Source organism: Alexandromys fortis, unplaced genomic scaffold, assembly GCF_014885135.2.
Source record: "Alexandromys fortis isolate MF-2015 unplaced genomic scaffold, M_Fortis_MF-2015_v1.1 scaffold_155, whole genome shotgun sequence".
NCBI classification, from domain to species: Eukaryota; Metazoa; Chordata; class Mammalia; order Rodentia; family Cricetidae; genus Alexandromys; species Alexandromys fortis.
This window is the reverse complement of record NW_026068052.1, coordinates 1,330,692-1,348,379: the sequence shown is the minus strand read 5'-3', so window position 1 is coordinate 1,348,379 and position 17,688 is coordinate 1,330,692. Positions and strand designations below refer to the sequence as shown.

The window sequence follows — 17,688 nt, the reverse complement described above, 5'->3', positions numbered from 1 at the left end:
ATATATATACTGGTTTTGTTTTTATTTTCGTTCTCATATCCTGTCAGGCAAGATACATATCTTTATTCTCCAGTGAAGGAAACCGTCTCAGAGATGAATCAGTGACTTCTCACTGTCACTCAGCTAAGCAAAGCATGTAGATACTTAAGTTGAGGGAAATCACTGGCCTTCTCTGGCTCTCACATAGAGGGCAGTCCAATCTGCAAATGGCAGCCCAGTGCCCTGTGCACACTGAGGAGGCTAAGGTAAGAGGGTTTCAAGTTCAAAGCAAGCCTGAACTACATAATGAGATCCTGACTGGCAAAAGAAGCAAAAGTTCAATGTTGTGGGACACAAGACTTGGAAGTGGAGGCAAGCAGATCAGGAATTCAAGGTTAGCATTAGCTACATAGTGTTGAAGCCAGCCTAGGCTACGTAACACTGTCAAAAGAAAGAAAAGTGGGTCCTGAGGGAGAAACATAAGGCAAGGGCGAGAGCGAGCCAGGTGTGGGTGGGGGAGTCCCATTCATATTTTATCTTTTCCATTTTTTTCTTCTTGAGTGGCCTTAAATTCTTGCCTCAGCTGAGCACTGGGATTCCAGATGTGCACCGTCGTTACCAATGTGAAGTAATGTTTCCCATACTGAAATGTCCCGGGCACTTTGGCACCTCTCAAGACCCTCTTGAGAAAGACACAGCAGGGGGCCAAAGGGATGATTCACATCCGAAAATAATGGTGTTCTGGGTTAGTTTCAATTCTTGGGAATCTGTCACCTGGAACAAAATGTTTCCTTTTGTCATTTAAAGCTACTTGAAAAGGAGGGACCTTTGAAACTAAAATTAGTTCTCTGGTATCTGAACTCCAAAAGAGCCACCTCTTCCACTTCCTTTTGGCCTCAGGTTGGCACATAGGCACAGTTGGCACGTTAGCACCCATCCCAACGGGTCAGCCTACAGCAATTGTACATTGTTACCACGGTCTCCTTGCAAAACAGTCGTCCTCTCCACCTGCACGGCATTTCCCCGGATTCCCTTCTGCCCACTGCACAGCTAGGCTACACATCAAGCAAGGCAGTTTACTCCAGTTTCCGTGCCAGGGTTGTTGGAGCTCTAGCCCCAACTTGTCACCCTCTTAACCCCTCAGAGACACAACCCTTCTTACCCCTGGAGTGAGGAGCACAGGAAACAAACACGTGAAAGCAGGTAATCCTTGCTTTTTAATGCTTTGCAGCGTGTACTTCAAAGAAACTTCCTATTTGAAATAATGTGTGTACACAATAGTGAATGAGAGGATATGATGAAGCTTCCTTCACCTATCAGACAGCTTCAAGGGTTACCCACAACTCACTATTGACCTTCCTCGATGCCAACCCATTATTGTCCTTCCTCCATACCAACTCTATTGACCTTCCTCCATACCAACCCATTATTGACCTTCCATACCAGCTCACTATTGACCTTCCTCCACACCAGCTCACTATTGACCTTCCTCCATACCCACTCACTATTGACCTTCCTCCACACCAGCTCATCACTGACCTTCCTCCACACCAGCTCATCACTGACCTTCCTCCTGAACGGAGTAAGAAATGGAGAGCACCAGGTGCAACACAGATTTTATGATACAGGGAATTGTTCATTTTGTGCTATGATACTTTTTAAAAGTCTACGTTGTACTCGGACCCAGTATGGCCTCAAATCCCCAGGCTCAAGTGATTCTCCTTGTTTCAGCCTCCCAGAGGCTGGAAACTATGTGCATGCGCTACCAGGCCCAGATTGTGCAGGTTTTGAAGGGGCATTTGGATCTCTCAGAGATACCTTCTGTAATCTGGATAGACGGAATGGGATGATGCCCAGAGCCAGTGTCAGTTTTTTCTCAAGCTGTCTTCTGCAGATCAGCAGCAGCCAAAAGGTTTGTGGCATGCTTTTCTTTGTATGCCAGAATACCTGCCAAAGGCGATTCTCAGTAAGCAGACTCTGAGAACTGGGTTTCACTTGTCTAGCTCCAAGACTGTCTTTGACAAATATATGGAAAGAATAATGAACAAAGTCTTAGCTTTCAAATTCTTAGTCCCAACTGGTAAGAAATCCCTCAATGACAGTAAAACTGAGCAATGTCTTAGGCTACCCTACTCCAGTGTAGTAATAGCAATAATGCTAATAGCTACAGTATAGTAAGCACCTGATATATATATATATATATATATATATATATATGTGTGTGTGTGTGTGTGTGTGTGTGTGTGTGTGTGTGTGTATGTATGTATGTATGTATAGATCCTAGTAGCTTTGTACAGAACATTTCTAATCCCTAAAACTGCCCAAGTTATATATTACCAAAGTCTGAGTATGTAGATGAAAAAAGAATGAGGTTCAGATAAATGAGTGTCCAAAGATCACTTAGCTCTAAGGAGCCTGAATTCCAGATCCGCTGACTCCAGAAGAGCTTCCGGTGGGCTGCACTGTCTCCAGTGCACATAAGGCCTGAGAAGGCAGAGACTGTATCCCGGTAGCAAACTGCTCTCTGTTCCTGTTTTAAGCAGCGAGTCCATCAGTTTTGTTTGTTGAACCTCTCAGGGACATCTAAGATCTACTCACTGGGAAATTCCTACACACACACCATCCTTTCTACCACCTCCTCCTTCCTCAACCTACAAGGAAACTCAGCCTTCAAGGAAGTATCCCTGCCCCTTGCCTGCCGGGTCTGCCAAACCCTCTCTATGTCTAGCCCTGGCTCATCTCTGCTTAAGGGAAAGCTTGTAAGCTTTCTCTGACCGCCTCTCACTCCAGGACTCCTGCATATTTTGTTAGCCAGTCAAAGCTCTCTTCATCTACCAGGCCTTCCAGAACAACAAAGAACACACACTGGCCGTGAGTGTGTGCATCCTACAGAGGAGGAAAGGGGACATTCAGCATCTGCTGCCCTTGGCCCTCGCTCCTGGCTCTGGCCCCAAAGAATTGAGAAATATTTTTTGAGACTTCTTTGTCAGCTTTAATTAATGTCCCTTCTCGTTTCCTTATGTCTCTCCTCCTCTTTCACCCTACCTTCTGTGTCCCAGATCATTTCTGCCTGTGACAGTTACGTGCCCTGACTTTTCCACCTAAACCCCAGGCATGTCTCCTGTTGTGTGCCACACGGCTCCTCCTGATGTACAAACAGAACGAGAGCTTGACAGCCTCGAAATGAACTCAGCCATTGCCAGTCCTCTCTCCATCAGGGCTCCTTGTGTCCCCAGAACCGACTTGTGCTCATCCTGCAAAGCTCACCATGGTTTCTGGCTTCTCCTGACTGAGAAAGCAAGTATTCAAACACTTGCTGAATGGACCGGGGGATGAATGAGTCCTAACATGAATCATGCTGCTTCATCAGGAAGATTCACAATAACCCAGCCTCGTTCTTTTCATATTCAAACAACTCTGCATAAAAGAAAGCTCAGAATAGCTTTACCTTAAAGCTGCAGTCAGCTCCATAGCTAGCAGACTAATGGAGCATTTCAGTGGAGACTGCTTTCCCACTAAATGGAGCTCACTCCACCTTCTCCTTGAAAGTTTAGTAAAGAATACACCAGTGCACCTTGAAGTAATTGTCTTGCCTTACTGACCACAAGATAGCCTCCAATGTTAGTATGCCGTCGCTTGTGTAGCCATCCTCGGATTTTGAACCTTTGCATTGCTTACAGGGTTTTGGTGCATTTTATTGTAATCAGTTAGCCAAGCAAGTGCCCCGATTTGCTTAGATAGGGAAAAGTAGCACCGAAGGGGGAAGGATGTAGAGATGCTACAGGGCAGGTGTGAAAAGGAAGCTTTCCATTGAACGCCCTCTTGAATTCTGAGCCCTGTGAGCATGCTGGCTACTCAAAGAACACGTGCTAAAGGCTTATTGTCTACCAAGAGTGGCACTAGAACCTGGCTGTCTAGGCACACGGCCTAACTTTTTGGTATATGTGCTCCCAAAAGTATATATAATGTGCAGTGGGGACTCAGAGAGCTCCGTGTCTCGGGAATAACATTTCCACTGAACACTGAAGGATGGATAAGACTCAGGCTGGTCTGAGACTGCCATGGATGAAAGGACGCCTAGCTTGTGGCAGACTGAGGAGCAAGGCTATATGTGGTATGGAGAATAGACACTTAGAAATAATAAAAGATGTGGTATGCTTATGTAGTCCAGGATGGCCTATACCTTAGAGTGATCCTCCTGCCTCAGCTTTCTGAATGCTGATATTACAGGCATGTATCACCAAACTTGGCTTTAAATGAGATTTTTTTTTTAAGGAGAACAGAAATGAGTGTAAAAAGGGGTCCAGACCTAGGCTGTAGGGCTTGGAGTTGATCTCCAAGGTAACAGCATCTTTGAAAGTTTGAAATAGGCCAGAGATCCCATAAGAGTGTTTTTGTCGTTGTTTGTTTTGTTTTTATTCTCTTAATTCCTTTTTCACAGAGTCTCATTAGATAGGCCAGGCTGGCCTGGAATTCACTGTGCAATCCAGGTTAGCCTGGAACTCATTCTCTAGTCCAGAGTGGCCTCAAACTCCCAAGTCTCCTGCTCCAGCTTTCTGGATGCTGAGATTACAGAGGTGTTCCACTATACCTGGCTGTACACTGCTGTTGGCTTGCTTTGGTTTTCATTTTGTAAGAACCTTCTTTGACAGCATTTCCTCCAGAAGTACCATGGAGGCCAGTGGACAGCATGTTCCTGAAGTACAGGAAACAGTGGTAAGAGCAAAAGCTGGACGGACTCGTTCACCTTTGACCCAGGTCAAAGCAGGTGCATCCAGAAAGCTCTTGATCCTGGACAATACTCAGTCTCACCTAAACCAGGCACTGAAAGCCACTGTGCTGGCCCGGTCTAATAAGCTATTCAGTGACTCATGCTTCCAGGGATCCTGAGAGCTCTGTCTGGGTTGCCTTTTACCCTCTCAGATCCCTAGTCCAACCACCACTTCTTTTATTTATTTATTTATTTATTTATTTATTTATTTATTTAAGGTTTCTGTCTCTTCCCCACCGCCGCCTCCCATTTCCCTCCCCCTCCCCCAATCAAGTCCCCCTCCCTCGTCAGCCCAAAGAGCAATCAGGGTTTCCTGACCTGTGGGAAGTCCAAGGACCACCCACCTCCATCCAGGTCTAGTAAGGTGAGCATCCAAACTGCCTAGGCTCCCACAAAGCCAATATGTGCAGTAGGATCAAAAACCCATTGCCATTGTTCTTGAGTTCTCAGTAGTCCTCATTGTCCACTATGAAATCTCAAGGTCCAAATCAGGAGCAGAAGGAGAGAGAGCACGAGCAAGGAACTCAGGACCGCGAGGGGTACCCACACACTGAGACAATGGGGATGTTCTATCAGGAACTCACCAAGGCCAGCTGGCCTGGATCTGAAATAGCCTGGGATAAAACCACCACTTCTTAGCCTCCTTCAGTACATGCTAGACCCAGTCATAAAGGGACTCGTGAGGACTCGTGAGGAGCGATTCCGCTTAACCACCTTCCAGGCTTCACTTTTGTTTCTGCTCCCTAAGCCTGAAGCTTCTCTCAGAGGCAACTATCCCTGCACTGCAGCGAAGCTCTGCAGATTTGGGGGTGGGCTCTCCACACCCTTAGAGGCCAGGTTCTTCAAAGTCTATCCATCCCACGGCACATGCCACTACCCACTGCCAAATTCCAGTACGGTGGACCAGCTTTGGGTACCAGCTAAGGGGCTTTCCAAACATCACAACAAATCCTCACTGCAAGTAAATGTGAGTGAGTAATCTTTCCTGTTTAGTTGTTGGGTTTTTTTGGTTTTGTTTTTTGAGACAAGGTCTTACCTATCCCAGGATGGCCTCAAACTTACTATGTAGTCAAAGATTACCTTGAGCTCCTAATTCTCTTGCCTTTACCTCCCAAGTTCTGGGATTACAGGCATGTGCCAACACACCCAGATACGTGTGGTTAATATCTTCTACCAAATGAGGAAACTAAGACTCGGGGAGTATACAAAAAGTCCTTTATTCAGCGCCCTTTAATTCTTTCTGTTCTTTTATTTTTGAGATTATAGTATGATAACATATATCATTCCTCGTTTTCCTCCCCCATACCTTCCTATACACCTCTTTTTCATTATTTGTTGTTACATGCGTATATGTATATGTATATACACATATGTATTCCTAAATATAACCTGTTCGGTCCATGTAACATTACTTGTATGTATGTTTTCAAGACTGAGCAATTGGCACTAGACAACTCTTCCAGCTTTCCTCAGTTACCTGTAGTTCTTTGTGAAAGGCTGAGGCCTCCTGGGCTTTTCCCTGTCCACTTTGGCATGTATATTGATATCATCCTATTGACGCGTAGGCAGTCCTGTTGGAGAGTCTTTGTGAGTATAGCTTCTGAAATTATTATTATTATTGTTGTTGTTTTGAGACAGGAGTTCTCTGTGTAACAGTCCTGGCTGTCCTGTAACTCACTCTGTAGACCAGGCTGGCCTCAAACTCACAGAGATCCACCTGCCTCTGCCTCCCAAGTACTGGGATTAAAGGCGTGCACTGCCACACCCAAAGCCTTCTGAAATTATTAAGAGACACGATCTCACAGCAAACTCCACAATCCTCTGGCTCTTACAGTCTTTCCACGCCCTCTTCCACAATGTTCCCGAAGTCTTATGCGTGGGAGTATTTTGTACATGTATCCATTAGGAATGAGCTTCACAACCGCGTTTTGATTGGTTGTAATTTTCTGTAATGGTCTCTGTCTGTTGCAAAGAGACATTTCCTTGATGAGGAGTGAGGACCACATTTATCTGTGAGTCTAAGGATACGTATTTAGAACATGCTTAGGTACTGTGCTGGTTTAGTACAGTGGAGTGTAGATTCTCCTCCAGTAGCCATGACTTCACTAGCACTGAGTAGGAGGCTAGGTTTCCAGTACCAGACATCACTTCACTCTTGTTGAGTGGCTCTTAAGTCCAATCAGAGAGCTGTTGGTCACCACCAAGGTAGGCATGCCACTACTGTACCCTTAGAGTTACAGTATTATATTTATCCTGCACATTTTAACTAAGGTCCTATGTCCCATATGCTTGGTATTTCCCTGGGTTTCAACAGCATGTATTCTGGGTCAAGAGTTGGCCAGTGAATAGGTAGCAATGTCACCAGTAAATAGATTAGGGCCACCAGGAAAGTCAAAGGCGATGGAAGAGAAAACTCTTGACTGTGTGACCATGGACAAGATACTTTTACCTCCTTAGGGACCAGAATCTCTAAGCTCCCCCATTGGTTCCAGCAGCATTTACTTGAGTAAAGTTTGCCCTGTGCTAGGTGGTCCTGAGCTCTATGTTAGGGACACAGAGATGGGAGACAGTTTGGCCCCACCCTTGTTCTGATTCCACGTGTCACCTTGAGACTTTCATACATTTCCTCTGTACTCCCATCTGAAAGTGGAGAGGAGCAGAGACCTGATCAGTAAGATCCTTAGAGCTCTTGATGTGTGGGTCTCGTCTGCCATGGGCTCTCCAGGCCCCTTTGTATCTGCTTTGCCAAAAGAGTCAGGTTTCCCTCCCTTACCTCTCACTCCTCCCCCGAAAATTCTCAGTAGACATGGTTGTCTTCCTTCTTTTTTTTTTTAAATTGGCTTTTCAAGATAGGGCTTCTCTGTGTAGCTTTCTGTCCTGGAACTAGCTCTTGTAGACCAGGCTGGCCTCGAACTCACAGAAATCTGCCTGCCTCTGCCTCCTGAGGGCTGAGATTAAAGGCATGTGCCACCACCACCCAGCAGTCTTCCTTCTATGTGGCCAGGAAGCTTCAAGAAGCAGCTTGAGTCCCAGAAAACTCAGGAGAAAGAAAAGAAGAAAGGGCTGATGTATGTGGGGGTGGGGGTGGGGCTTCTAGGTACATTTGACAATGAAAGCACTCCCCAGCCTAGCAGAAAGCTTTCGAAAGATCACCTCTGACGGGTCCCATTAATTAGTCAGATCAGCAGCGAGGGCTTGCATCGTCGCCTAGGTGGGACAGATGGATCAGTATTCTCTCATACTTGTAGGGCATTTGATATCATTTTTTCATTTGATTTTTACAAGCACACTTTTAGTTACACAGAGCAGGAACTTTTTGGCTTTTATATTCTAGGTCTTATGCAGGGAATATTGATCTTTTCCAAATTCAACTGTATAGACATTTTTGAGATTTTTTAAATGTCTATTTCTTCTGTTAGACCCTAAGCTTATTGAAGTCAAAACTGTGTCTTCTTCCGCACTGAATTCTCAGTACATAACAATGGTGACTTAAAACAATATCATTCAATAGATAATGACTAGAAAAAATCAATTCTGAGATATGGAACTTGGAATGGTCTTTAATTTTGCAAAGACTGACAGACAGAAAGAAGCACAACCCTTAACCAGAAACAGGCAGATGGTCAGCCGCCATATGCTGAAAACAATGATAATCGTGGGGAAGGTTTTCACATTACACACTGGGCTCCAAGGCTTGTGCTGAGCACATCGTGATTATCCAGTCATTTAATCCTCAAGACAACACTGTGAAGCAGGCATTCTCCCTGTCCCCATTTTAAAGATGGGTAGACCAAGGCATGGGGAGTCACTAACTTACGAGTGTCAGGGATCAGATCTGAACTCCTACTGTCTTGCTCTGATGTCTATGATTCTCCCCACTATACCGCCTTCCAACATGAATTTTCCAAAGGGTATAGTTGGGGGGCATGGACTGTGGTGCACAGCCGCAGTTTCAAGCAGTGGTTTTCCATATTTGCTATATGATGTCTGCTGATCCAGAACCCCTGGGAACAGAGGCACAAAGAGGAATTGGAGGAGTGCATCTAGGCATAGTGAGAAACAGTTCTATTGGGCCGGGTGGCTCTCAGCTGAAGGAGCCAGATTGGCCACTGGAGCAGAAGCAAATGTGGTCCCTAGATGCTTTTCTGTAGCAGGTACTAGCAGCAGGCTGCTTTGCAGAGCTGCTAGGTACGGAGGAGAAAGCTATTCCTTTCTTCTGAACTACTGAGAGGCCATCCAACAGCTAAAGCTGCCCAAGGCCACTGCGGCCTCATCCAAATCAGCGGTCCGTGTAGAGAAAGGAAACATACTAGTCTAATGTGCAATCTTATGTGTGTAGGAAGTTGGGGCGGAGCAGGGAGTCAAGCAAACTGGAGGAAAGGTTTGGTCAAGCCTAACAGCAGCTCAGCAGCTAAGCATATAAGATATAAGAGATTAGAACAAAGCGTCTGACATCAGCTCTAGCTCAGTGGCTTAGCGCTTCTGCTTGAGCTTCTTGCCACAGTGGACCGACACTGAGACCATGGCCTTTTTCTCCCAACTAGATATGCAGGAAGGCCTCCGAACACTCTCTGTCCTCCAGTGGATCCCAGTCTATGTCATTTTAGGTGAGTAAACCTCGAGGGCCAGAGAACAGATCCAGAAAGAGGGCGGGTATCCCCACATGAGGAAGACTCTGGTGCCAGCACCTGCTTGGGTCCCTCCACCCCCGCCAGGGGAGCCTGGAGTGGAGGCCCAGAGGTCAGGAGGGAGCCTGTAGCTGTTCTGGTTTAAATATTATCCCAGTCTTCTCAGGAGTTGTACTGTATGCATTACCTGAAAGGGATCATATGTAAGAGTGGGACAGAATGGTGGTTTCTTGATAGATTAGTGTTACTAGAAAGATCTTGGGTGATTCCCCTAGTATACAAATGTTGTAAAAGAATTCTGTAAAGTCCGAGGTCTCCGTGAGTGACATCAGATCATCAGGAAAAGCTAGCTGATGTTCAGTAGACTCAATGATCACTGGTGGGCTAATGAACCAGCAGCCAAGGCCTTCTGGGAGGTCAACTAGAGAGGCAAGCTTAGAAGCTTGGAGGGGAGAAAGAGTGGCAACCTGAGGGATGAGATGGGTAGGGAGCAGATGGTACCAAATCACAGTAAACTATATGACCTGTTAGACCAGAGGGGGTTTTGTTTTGCTTTTTGCTTGTTTGTTTGTTTTCAAGCCAGGGTCTCTTCTATGTAGCCCCAGCCATCCTGGAACTCACTCTATAGACTAGGCTAGCCTTGAACTCACTGCCTCTGCTTCCTGAATGAGAGCAGAGATTCTTAACCAGAGCGTTGTAGACTAAGAATTCAGGGGCAGCTTGGGGACTTTCCGTTTTGGTGGAAAGAAACGTGGCTTTCCAGTTATTCACTCTAGATGGGATGTAGCCATTCCTTCAGTGATGAAGGTAGGCAATAAGCCTCGGACGCGAAAGCAGCTCCTCTGATTCTGTCAGTAGCAGACACGGCAGAAATTTGCATTTCGTTCAAGTAGTTGTTACAGCCATCGCAAAGTTTTACTCATGTAAATGATGACTTCCAAATTCCAGTAGGTTTCTTAGTTCATAGAGCAAGGCTACTGTATCACATTGTGGGTAATGTGATAGCCGTGTTTTAATATGTGCCCTGCCTTGGTGTGATGAGTATTTTATTGATGCGCTTAAGAATATTATTCAAAAGAAGGGTTTTGTATACGTCATCAGACTGTCAGAGGGGACCCATACCCTCTAGAAGACGCAGGCTTCCTAAGCTTCATTAAAATCAAATCACTCTGAGCTCATCGTCTGTTTAACTTTAGCTGTGTCAAGAAAAGGAAATTAAACCTGGTGAGTTTTTTTTTCTCAGTAGGTAAAAGGTCTTGCTGTTCAAACATGACTTCAGTCCCCAGAGCCCACAGCTGAAGGCAATAACTGACTCCTTCAAGTTGTCTTCTGACCTCTTCACAGACAACATGGTACACGTGCCCCTACGCTCTCCCACATCACACCTCATACGCAAATAATGATGCCGACAGAAAATAATAGATACACACATTTTAAAGAAAGGGAAGTTGAAAGCAGGCAGGCCTCACAGGCCTCACACCTGTAATTCTGTCACTCAGGAGGCCTAGACCAGAAGGATTGCTGGGATTTCAAGGCTAGCCTGGGCTACACAGTGACCAGTGAGTTCCGAGTCAAGATGATCTAGAAAGTGAGACCCTCTCAGCAAGAAAAGAAGGAAAGAAGGTAGTAGGTGAGGAAGGAGAGAGAGGAAGGAAAGAGGGAGAAAAGGAGGGGGGAGGGAGGGAGGGAGGGAGGGAAGAAGGAAGGAAGGAAGGAAGGAAGGAAGGAAGGAAGGAAGGAAGGAAGGAAGGAAGGAAAAGGAAGGGAAAGGAAAGGAGATACAGGGAGGGAGGAGAGGAAGGGAAAGAAAAAGATATTTTTGGCAGAACTTTTGTTTTTATCCCTTCACAGTTTCTTTCTGTTTTCCTTTGCATTTTATTTCAACTTTCTCAAAAAGACCCCCTTGGATAAGTTATTCCCCTTGAGTAGAAAAATCCAGAGCAGAGGAAGGTCAAAGAGATGTGGTGTTGGGTTGGCAGCCACTGTTTCAAGTCTGGAGCTCAAAGGGTGAGAGAAAAGGAGGCTAAGAGAGTAGCGGAAGTGGAGAGAGAGCAGGAGCGCTGAGGGCACCAGGCAGGGCTCAATGTCGAACACTAGTTTCAACCCCAGCAGCATAAAAAAGGAGGAGGGGAGAGGTATGTGTGTGTGTGTTGGGGGGGGGGGTACTTTCACGTTTGAGGTCACCTTGGTATGGTGCTTGAACACACATGCTCACATCACCCTGGCTACTCTGGACAGTTATTTTCAGTACAGTGATTTTACTTTGCTCCCAGAGAATGATTTTCAGACTGTCCTTTTCTTTATTCGGTTTTGCCTTTCAAAGGACACTGTCTTCCAGTAGGCCTAGACTAGAGGGTCTATCCAGCGATACCATATGTAAGGGATCAAGAAGGCCAGCGGCCTCCTCCCCACTATAGCTCACTGACTCCCAGCCCTCCTGAAGAGTTGGAGGAGCGGAATGGGAATGCTAGGGACACATGATGGCACCATTGTGTCACCAGTGAAAACACAGAAGCATCAAGTGGATCTGTTCTGGTCTGCATTGTTAAAGCTTTTTTCTTATAACAAATATAGAGAGAAGAGAATTCCTTGTTCTAAGCATTCAGTTGTACTAACTATTGTGTTACACAGTGTCCTGTAGTGTTCTATAGCCATGTCCAAAAATTTCATCTTCCTAAACTAAAACTCCATATGCATCAAACCTTGAATCCCAAAGCCCTACTCCCACCCCAGCTCTGGAAACCACCATTCTAGTTTCTGTTCACATGAGCTTCCCTGTTCTAGACGATCATGTCCTAGTCACTCTCGTCACTAGCTGATGTCACATAACGTAAAGTCTTTAAGTTTATTCCTGTGGTAGGTAGCACGTGTCAGAACTTCCTTCCTTTATAAAAATCAAGTATCCCTTTTCTGGCTACACTAAAGGTTTTGTATTCGCTCACCCATTAATGCACTTTTCCCTCTCGGCTACTAGGAATGATGTTGTCTTAAGTACAAGTGTGTAACAACCTCTTTGAAACCCTGCTTTCTAACCTTTAGGAGATACAAAAAAGGGGGGATTTATGGGCTGTATGACATTATATTTGGTGCTGGTTTTGGAAAACTGCCAATCTGATCTGCACAGCGGCTGCACCGTTTTCTTTGTCTCATGACGGTGCACAAGGGTTTAGATTCCTTAACTTACTCGGCACCATCACCAATTCTCTCGGCTTCTGGGCTTCTGAGCATCTTACTGGGTGTGGAATGAAGCCTCACCATAGTTTTGACTTGCATTTTCCAATAACTAATGGTACTGACCATGTCTGCATGTGTGTCTTGGCCCTCTGTCTTGACTTGTTTTAGGCAGATTATCCTTCCATTTGTATAACGTTTTCTTTCTGTTCTTTCAAGAATCCTGGGTCCTGCAGATTACCAAAGCAATCATCCAGTAGAGTATAGTGTCTACTGAGGTGCCAAATACATTCGGATCTCTTCATCAATAGTTATAGGGGAAAGATTCATTATAAGACCTTGAGTTGCCTTTGCTGAACTGTAACAATGAGCTAATTATAGAATCTTGTGATCAACTGACAGAAACAGATGTTCCCACCACTGTACACATTTCATGTGCTAGGACTGTGCAGAGACACAAATCACTAGACTGTAATGTGAACTGTAATAAGTGAAGGGGCCACAAAAGAGGAATGTGGGGGTGCCAGGTGAAGAAAATCTTGGCAGCAGGTTGAGGAGGCCGGAAGGAAAAGCAGGCTGGCATGATGAAAAGGTCGTGGGTCCTGGAGTACATCAGCGTGGAGTACATCAGATCACGGTGACTTTGGCCAAGTTTGGGGCTCCTATAAGAGTTCACATCACCATCTTCTTAGCTAGGGCCACAGGCAGTGCTCTACACGGAAAAGTCTCCCTCCCTCCTCTATCTCTATCTCTTCTATCCCTTCATCCCTTCTGTCATGCTCTGAGCCTCCTTGGTGTTTCTCTTGGAATGATATTCTCGAAAGAACAGAAAGAAAATGTTATACAAATAGAACAATAATCTGTCTAAAACAAGTCAAGACATACATGCAGATATGCTCAGTGGCATTAGTCATTAGGAAAATGAAAATCAAAAGTGTCGTGAGGTTTCATTCCACACCCAGTAAGATGATAATAAGCTCAGAAGCTAGGAGAATTGGGGATGACTCATAGCCAATATCAACTCACGCAGGATGTTAGGTGAAGAAATAGGGAAGACAGGAAATTGAGGACAAATAGGCAAAGGGACAAGTAGGATGGAGAGAGTGAGAAGAGAGGATGGGAAGATGAGTTAGAGAAAACGGAAGCTCGGACAGCCCTCTGAGGTCCAGCTTTCTTTCCGAGCTTTGCTTTCTACATGTCTCTTCTTTATCGTGGAATATTATTTGAAGATGTGTTACATTTGTTTATGCTGTAGAAATTTGTTTAATGATGCAAAGATGTGTTGCATTCTGTTTTTTTGCATTTCTTTAATTCTGTGAAGTTGTGTTGCTTTGCCTGTCTAAAACACCCGAATCGTCTAATAAAGAGCTGAACGGCCAGCAGCTAGGCAGGAGAAAGGATAGGCAGGGCTGGCAGGCAGAGAGAATAAATAGGAGAGAAGGTCAGTAAGCGAAAGAAGAAGAGGACATCAGGGGCCAGCCACACAGCCACACAGTTGGCCACGAAGTAAGAAGTAAAGAAAGGTAAAAGCTCAGAGGCAAAAGATAGACGGGATAATTTAAGGAAAGCTGTCTAGAAATAAACCAAACTGGACTGGAGAGATGGCTCCGTGGTTAAGAGGCCTGGCTGCTCTTCCAGAGGACCCAGGATTCTGTTCCCAGCACCCACATGGAAGCTCATAACTATCTATAATTCCAGTTCCAGGGGAGCCAACATCCTCACACAGATAAAAGAAAACAAACAAAGAAATAAGCTGGGGTTCATAAGAAATAAGCCTCCATGTATTTATTTGAGAGAAGGATGGTGGGCCCCTAAAGAACAAAGAGCCAAACAGTACGAAAAAGTAACTACACTTCCGGGTTTGGAGTTGTCATCTCTCAGAGCTATGAAAAATAGTTCTGGTCTTCTATTTTCTAGTCTCCACCCTCTCCAATCTACAAGTCTGTCTGTCTGCCTTCCTTCCTTCCTTCCTTCCTTCCTTCCTTCCTTCCTTCCTTCCATCCATCCATCCTTTCAGTCTTGGGGACTAAATCCAAGATCTCATGTTCACACTGAACTAGATTCCCAGGGCCAAGAACTTTTTAAGAACTGATCATATACCTTTCATACTCAAAAATGATTGTTTCCTTTGGCTAGCTTGATGGTGTACAAGTTTAGTAATCTGGGCATCCTTGATCATCTCCACTCTGTGCCTCTGACCCTGAATCAGCTCATCCCCCTGTGTGAAGCTTGTATTTCAAGCAATCTACTCATGGGGATGAGGGCATACCCCTAACTTCTGCCTAGTTCTTTGTCTGGATGGTGAGTGGCCTTCCTAGACTCTCAGTGCCTCTCCTGAGGGACAGTACTTGAACCCTATCTTCTCTGTCCTGCTTTCTAGACTGTGTCACTTCTGAAGGCTTAAGGCACTTTTCAAAAATAAACCGGATAGCGTTTCTTATATCTTAAAAAATTAAACCCACAACATTCTATTTTAGTTACAGAAATTGAATTAACTTTTAAACGAGGAGCCGGAAACCCCGCTTTTCACTATGGCATTGTGGAGAGCACGGAATGGAAAAGTATGGTGTCCAAATCAAGACATTTCAAGAGGTTGTGACCCGTCTATTCTTGGTGGCTCAAGCCTGTAATCCCAGCTTTTGGCCAGTTGAGCCATCAGTTTGAGTCTAGCCTCGGCTATATTCTGAGCTCCAGGCCTATCAGGACTGTATGGCAAGATCCTGTCTCTAAACAAAGACAGTGACAGAAAAAAGTTATTTATTAAGGTATGTAGTATTTAACCAGGACCACTACCCTTTGTCCATTAAATTGTAACATTCAAGGGCTTTACTGGGTGCAGACCCCAGTTATCCCCTTCTAGCCAGTAAGCTCCATGAGAGCAAGAATTGGTTCTTTTCTTTTTCATAGGCGCAAACTTGACATTAAATATATTATCTTCCTAGATTTCATCTTCCTCGAGAGAAACCATTCGCTCCACGTGTTTGCCCCCCCCCCCACTTTAGTCATCCTCCTGTGTGGGTGCTTGTCTTCTTCTGGTTTGTGGTACTACAAAAGATTAGGACATAGTCTTGGGTGTAAGGCAGATCAGCTCTGCCTCTTACTTGCTACAAGATCCCATGCAGGAAAGACAGTTTTCTGTGTGCCCTCGAGCGAGTCAGACGGTCCCCTCTCCCATAGAAACAGTACATCCTGACTCTTACAGCTGCTCTGCAAACCAGCAAAGTGAGAACATACTCAACCCATGGTAATTTTCTCCCTTTTTATTATAGAAACTGACATCATTTGAAGCTCCACTGTCCCATCTGTCTTTATTTTTTGTTGCTATAGCAAAATACCACAGTCTGAGCAACTCATGCATAATAGTATTTTGCCTAGGGTGCTGGAGAGTGGAGCGCCCAATATCAAGGTGCCAGCGTCAAGAATGGGCTGTCTGTGTCTTCTACCCCTGGCAGAGTTTGGAAGAGTGAGAGAGGATGCAAAAAAAGAGAGGAGCAAGAGAAAGTAAAACTCATCTTTATCAGGAGCCCGCTCCAGAAATAACAGCATTAATCTATCTTAAAGGTCCCATCTCTTAAAACCTGGACATCACTCTGGTTTTCAACACATGAACTTTCAGGCATACCTTCAGACCACAGTAGAGCCTCTTAAGACTGTCAGCCTTGCCATTTGAACCACCGAGACAGGATGTGTTTCAAACTCAGGCAACCGAGACTCTGATTTCATTGTAGCTTCAAAAAGAATGATAATGGGGTCCTAGGAAACTGAGCACATTTGATGCATGCCTGCAGGCCCAGGCAAAAGATCCTTTGCTATGCCCTAGCATTCCTATATCCAATTAACTGCACTCACCTGGAAACTCTCAATCTCCGTGGCATCTTTTTTTTCCCTTTTCTTTTCTTTTCTTTCTTTTCTTTGTTTCTCTTCTCTTTTCTTTCTTTTTTGTTTTGTTTTATCTTGAGACAGGGGTTCACTATAAATCCCAGCTTCCCAAGCACTAGGATGACAGACATGTATCACACATTCAACTTTCATGGCAGTTTTCAAGTTGGTTGGAGAAACCATAGCCCTGTTCAGATTTCCACTCCCAGTCATATGAATACAGAACCCCTTCTCCTGACTCCTTGCCTACAGTTTCTCCTGTTCCCACAGTTACCCCAAACTCTTTCTGCAATTAATGGGCTCCTTACCATTTATCTGCTCCATATCTTTTCCTGGCTTATGGCCTTTAGTATCGGGGCTCATCTCTGCAGTTTGCTTCCCAATCCCAACCCATTTCGTTACTCAAAGCCTTGGGACGTTACTGTTTCCAGGACTTTACTCAAGATCTTCCGTGCTCATTTCCTCTAGCAGCTGAACTTCATCTTGGGAGGTATCTTCCACATAAGAACTAGAGGTTCTGGAAGGCAAGAACTTTGTTTTCTATGTCTATTGATGTGAGTTAACACCGAGAAGCTCTTAAAATAGCCCTTGTCACATAAGTGTCAGATACTTAATCGAGACCCAACAGATGTAATCTCCTTTTTCTCAAGACTTGGGATGAAGATGTGTGTCTTCTCTGAGCCTTCATCCCATCACCTGTAAAGTGAGGTTCTCAGTGTGCTCGTGCACACGGGATGCCGACTACCACTGTCTCCTAATCCCTGCTCAGCACTCCCCATCTCAGGCCCGGCTTATTTCCACTTCCACAGTTAGTCCTTTTGCCTTTCTCTTCCTGTCCCTGACGATCTCCTCCTGATTTAGCACAGAGATTTCCTAAGGGGTAGGCTCAGCCAATGCTTGTTCAATTATTTTATTCACATCTACTCTGACAAGTAGTATTTATCATTGATTTAGTTCCAAAAAAAATCAAAAGAAGCACAGAAATTTTTTTTTTTTTTTGGATAATCTCACTACGTTCTTGGATTTCTGAAAGCACTGAGCCAACAGCAAACACGCAGACTTTGGCCATCACCCTGAAGCGTACTGTTTCTGCCTAGAAGGGATTTGGGCTAATACTGAGAACAGCCGGTTGCTCTAACCTGACAAGCCACAGAGCCGTCGAAGGCGTTTCCTTGGTGAGAATAAGGTCACAGGTGTTTTTCATCCTGTTAACTTTCACCTGCCGCTTGGAGAATGTGGAAATCCAGGTTACTATACCAT

General features: G+C 45.0%; 1 protein-coding gene across 1 annotated transcript in view; it reads left to right on the top strand.

Moving 5' to 3' along the window:
• Positions 1-9,272: 9,272 nt before the first annotated feature.
• Dgat2l6 (diacylglycerol O-acyltransferase 2 like 6) overlaps positions 9,273-17,688 on the top strand; it is a 21,002-nt gene continuing 12,586 nt past the window's right edge. Inside the window, exon 1 of the mRNA XM_050119679.1 lies at positions 9,273-9,357. Within this exon, the coding sequence (XP_049975636.1) occupies positions 9,273-9,357 (85 nt within the window). The remainder of the gene's footprint in view (positions 9,358-17,688) is intronic.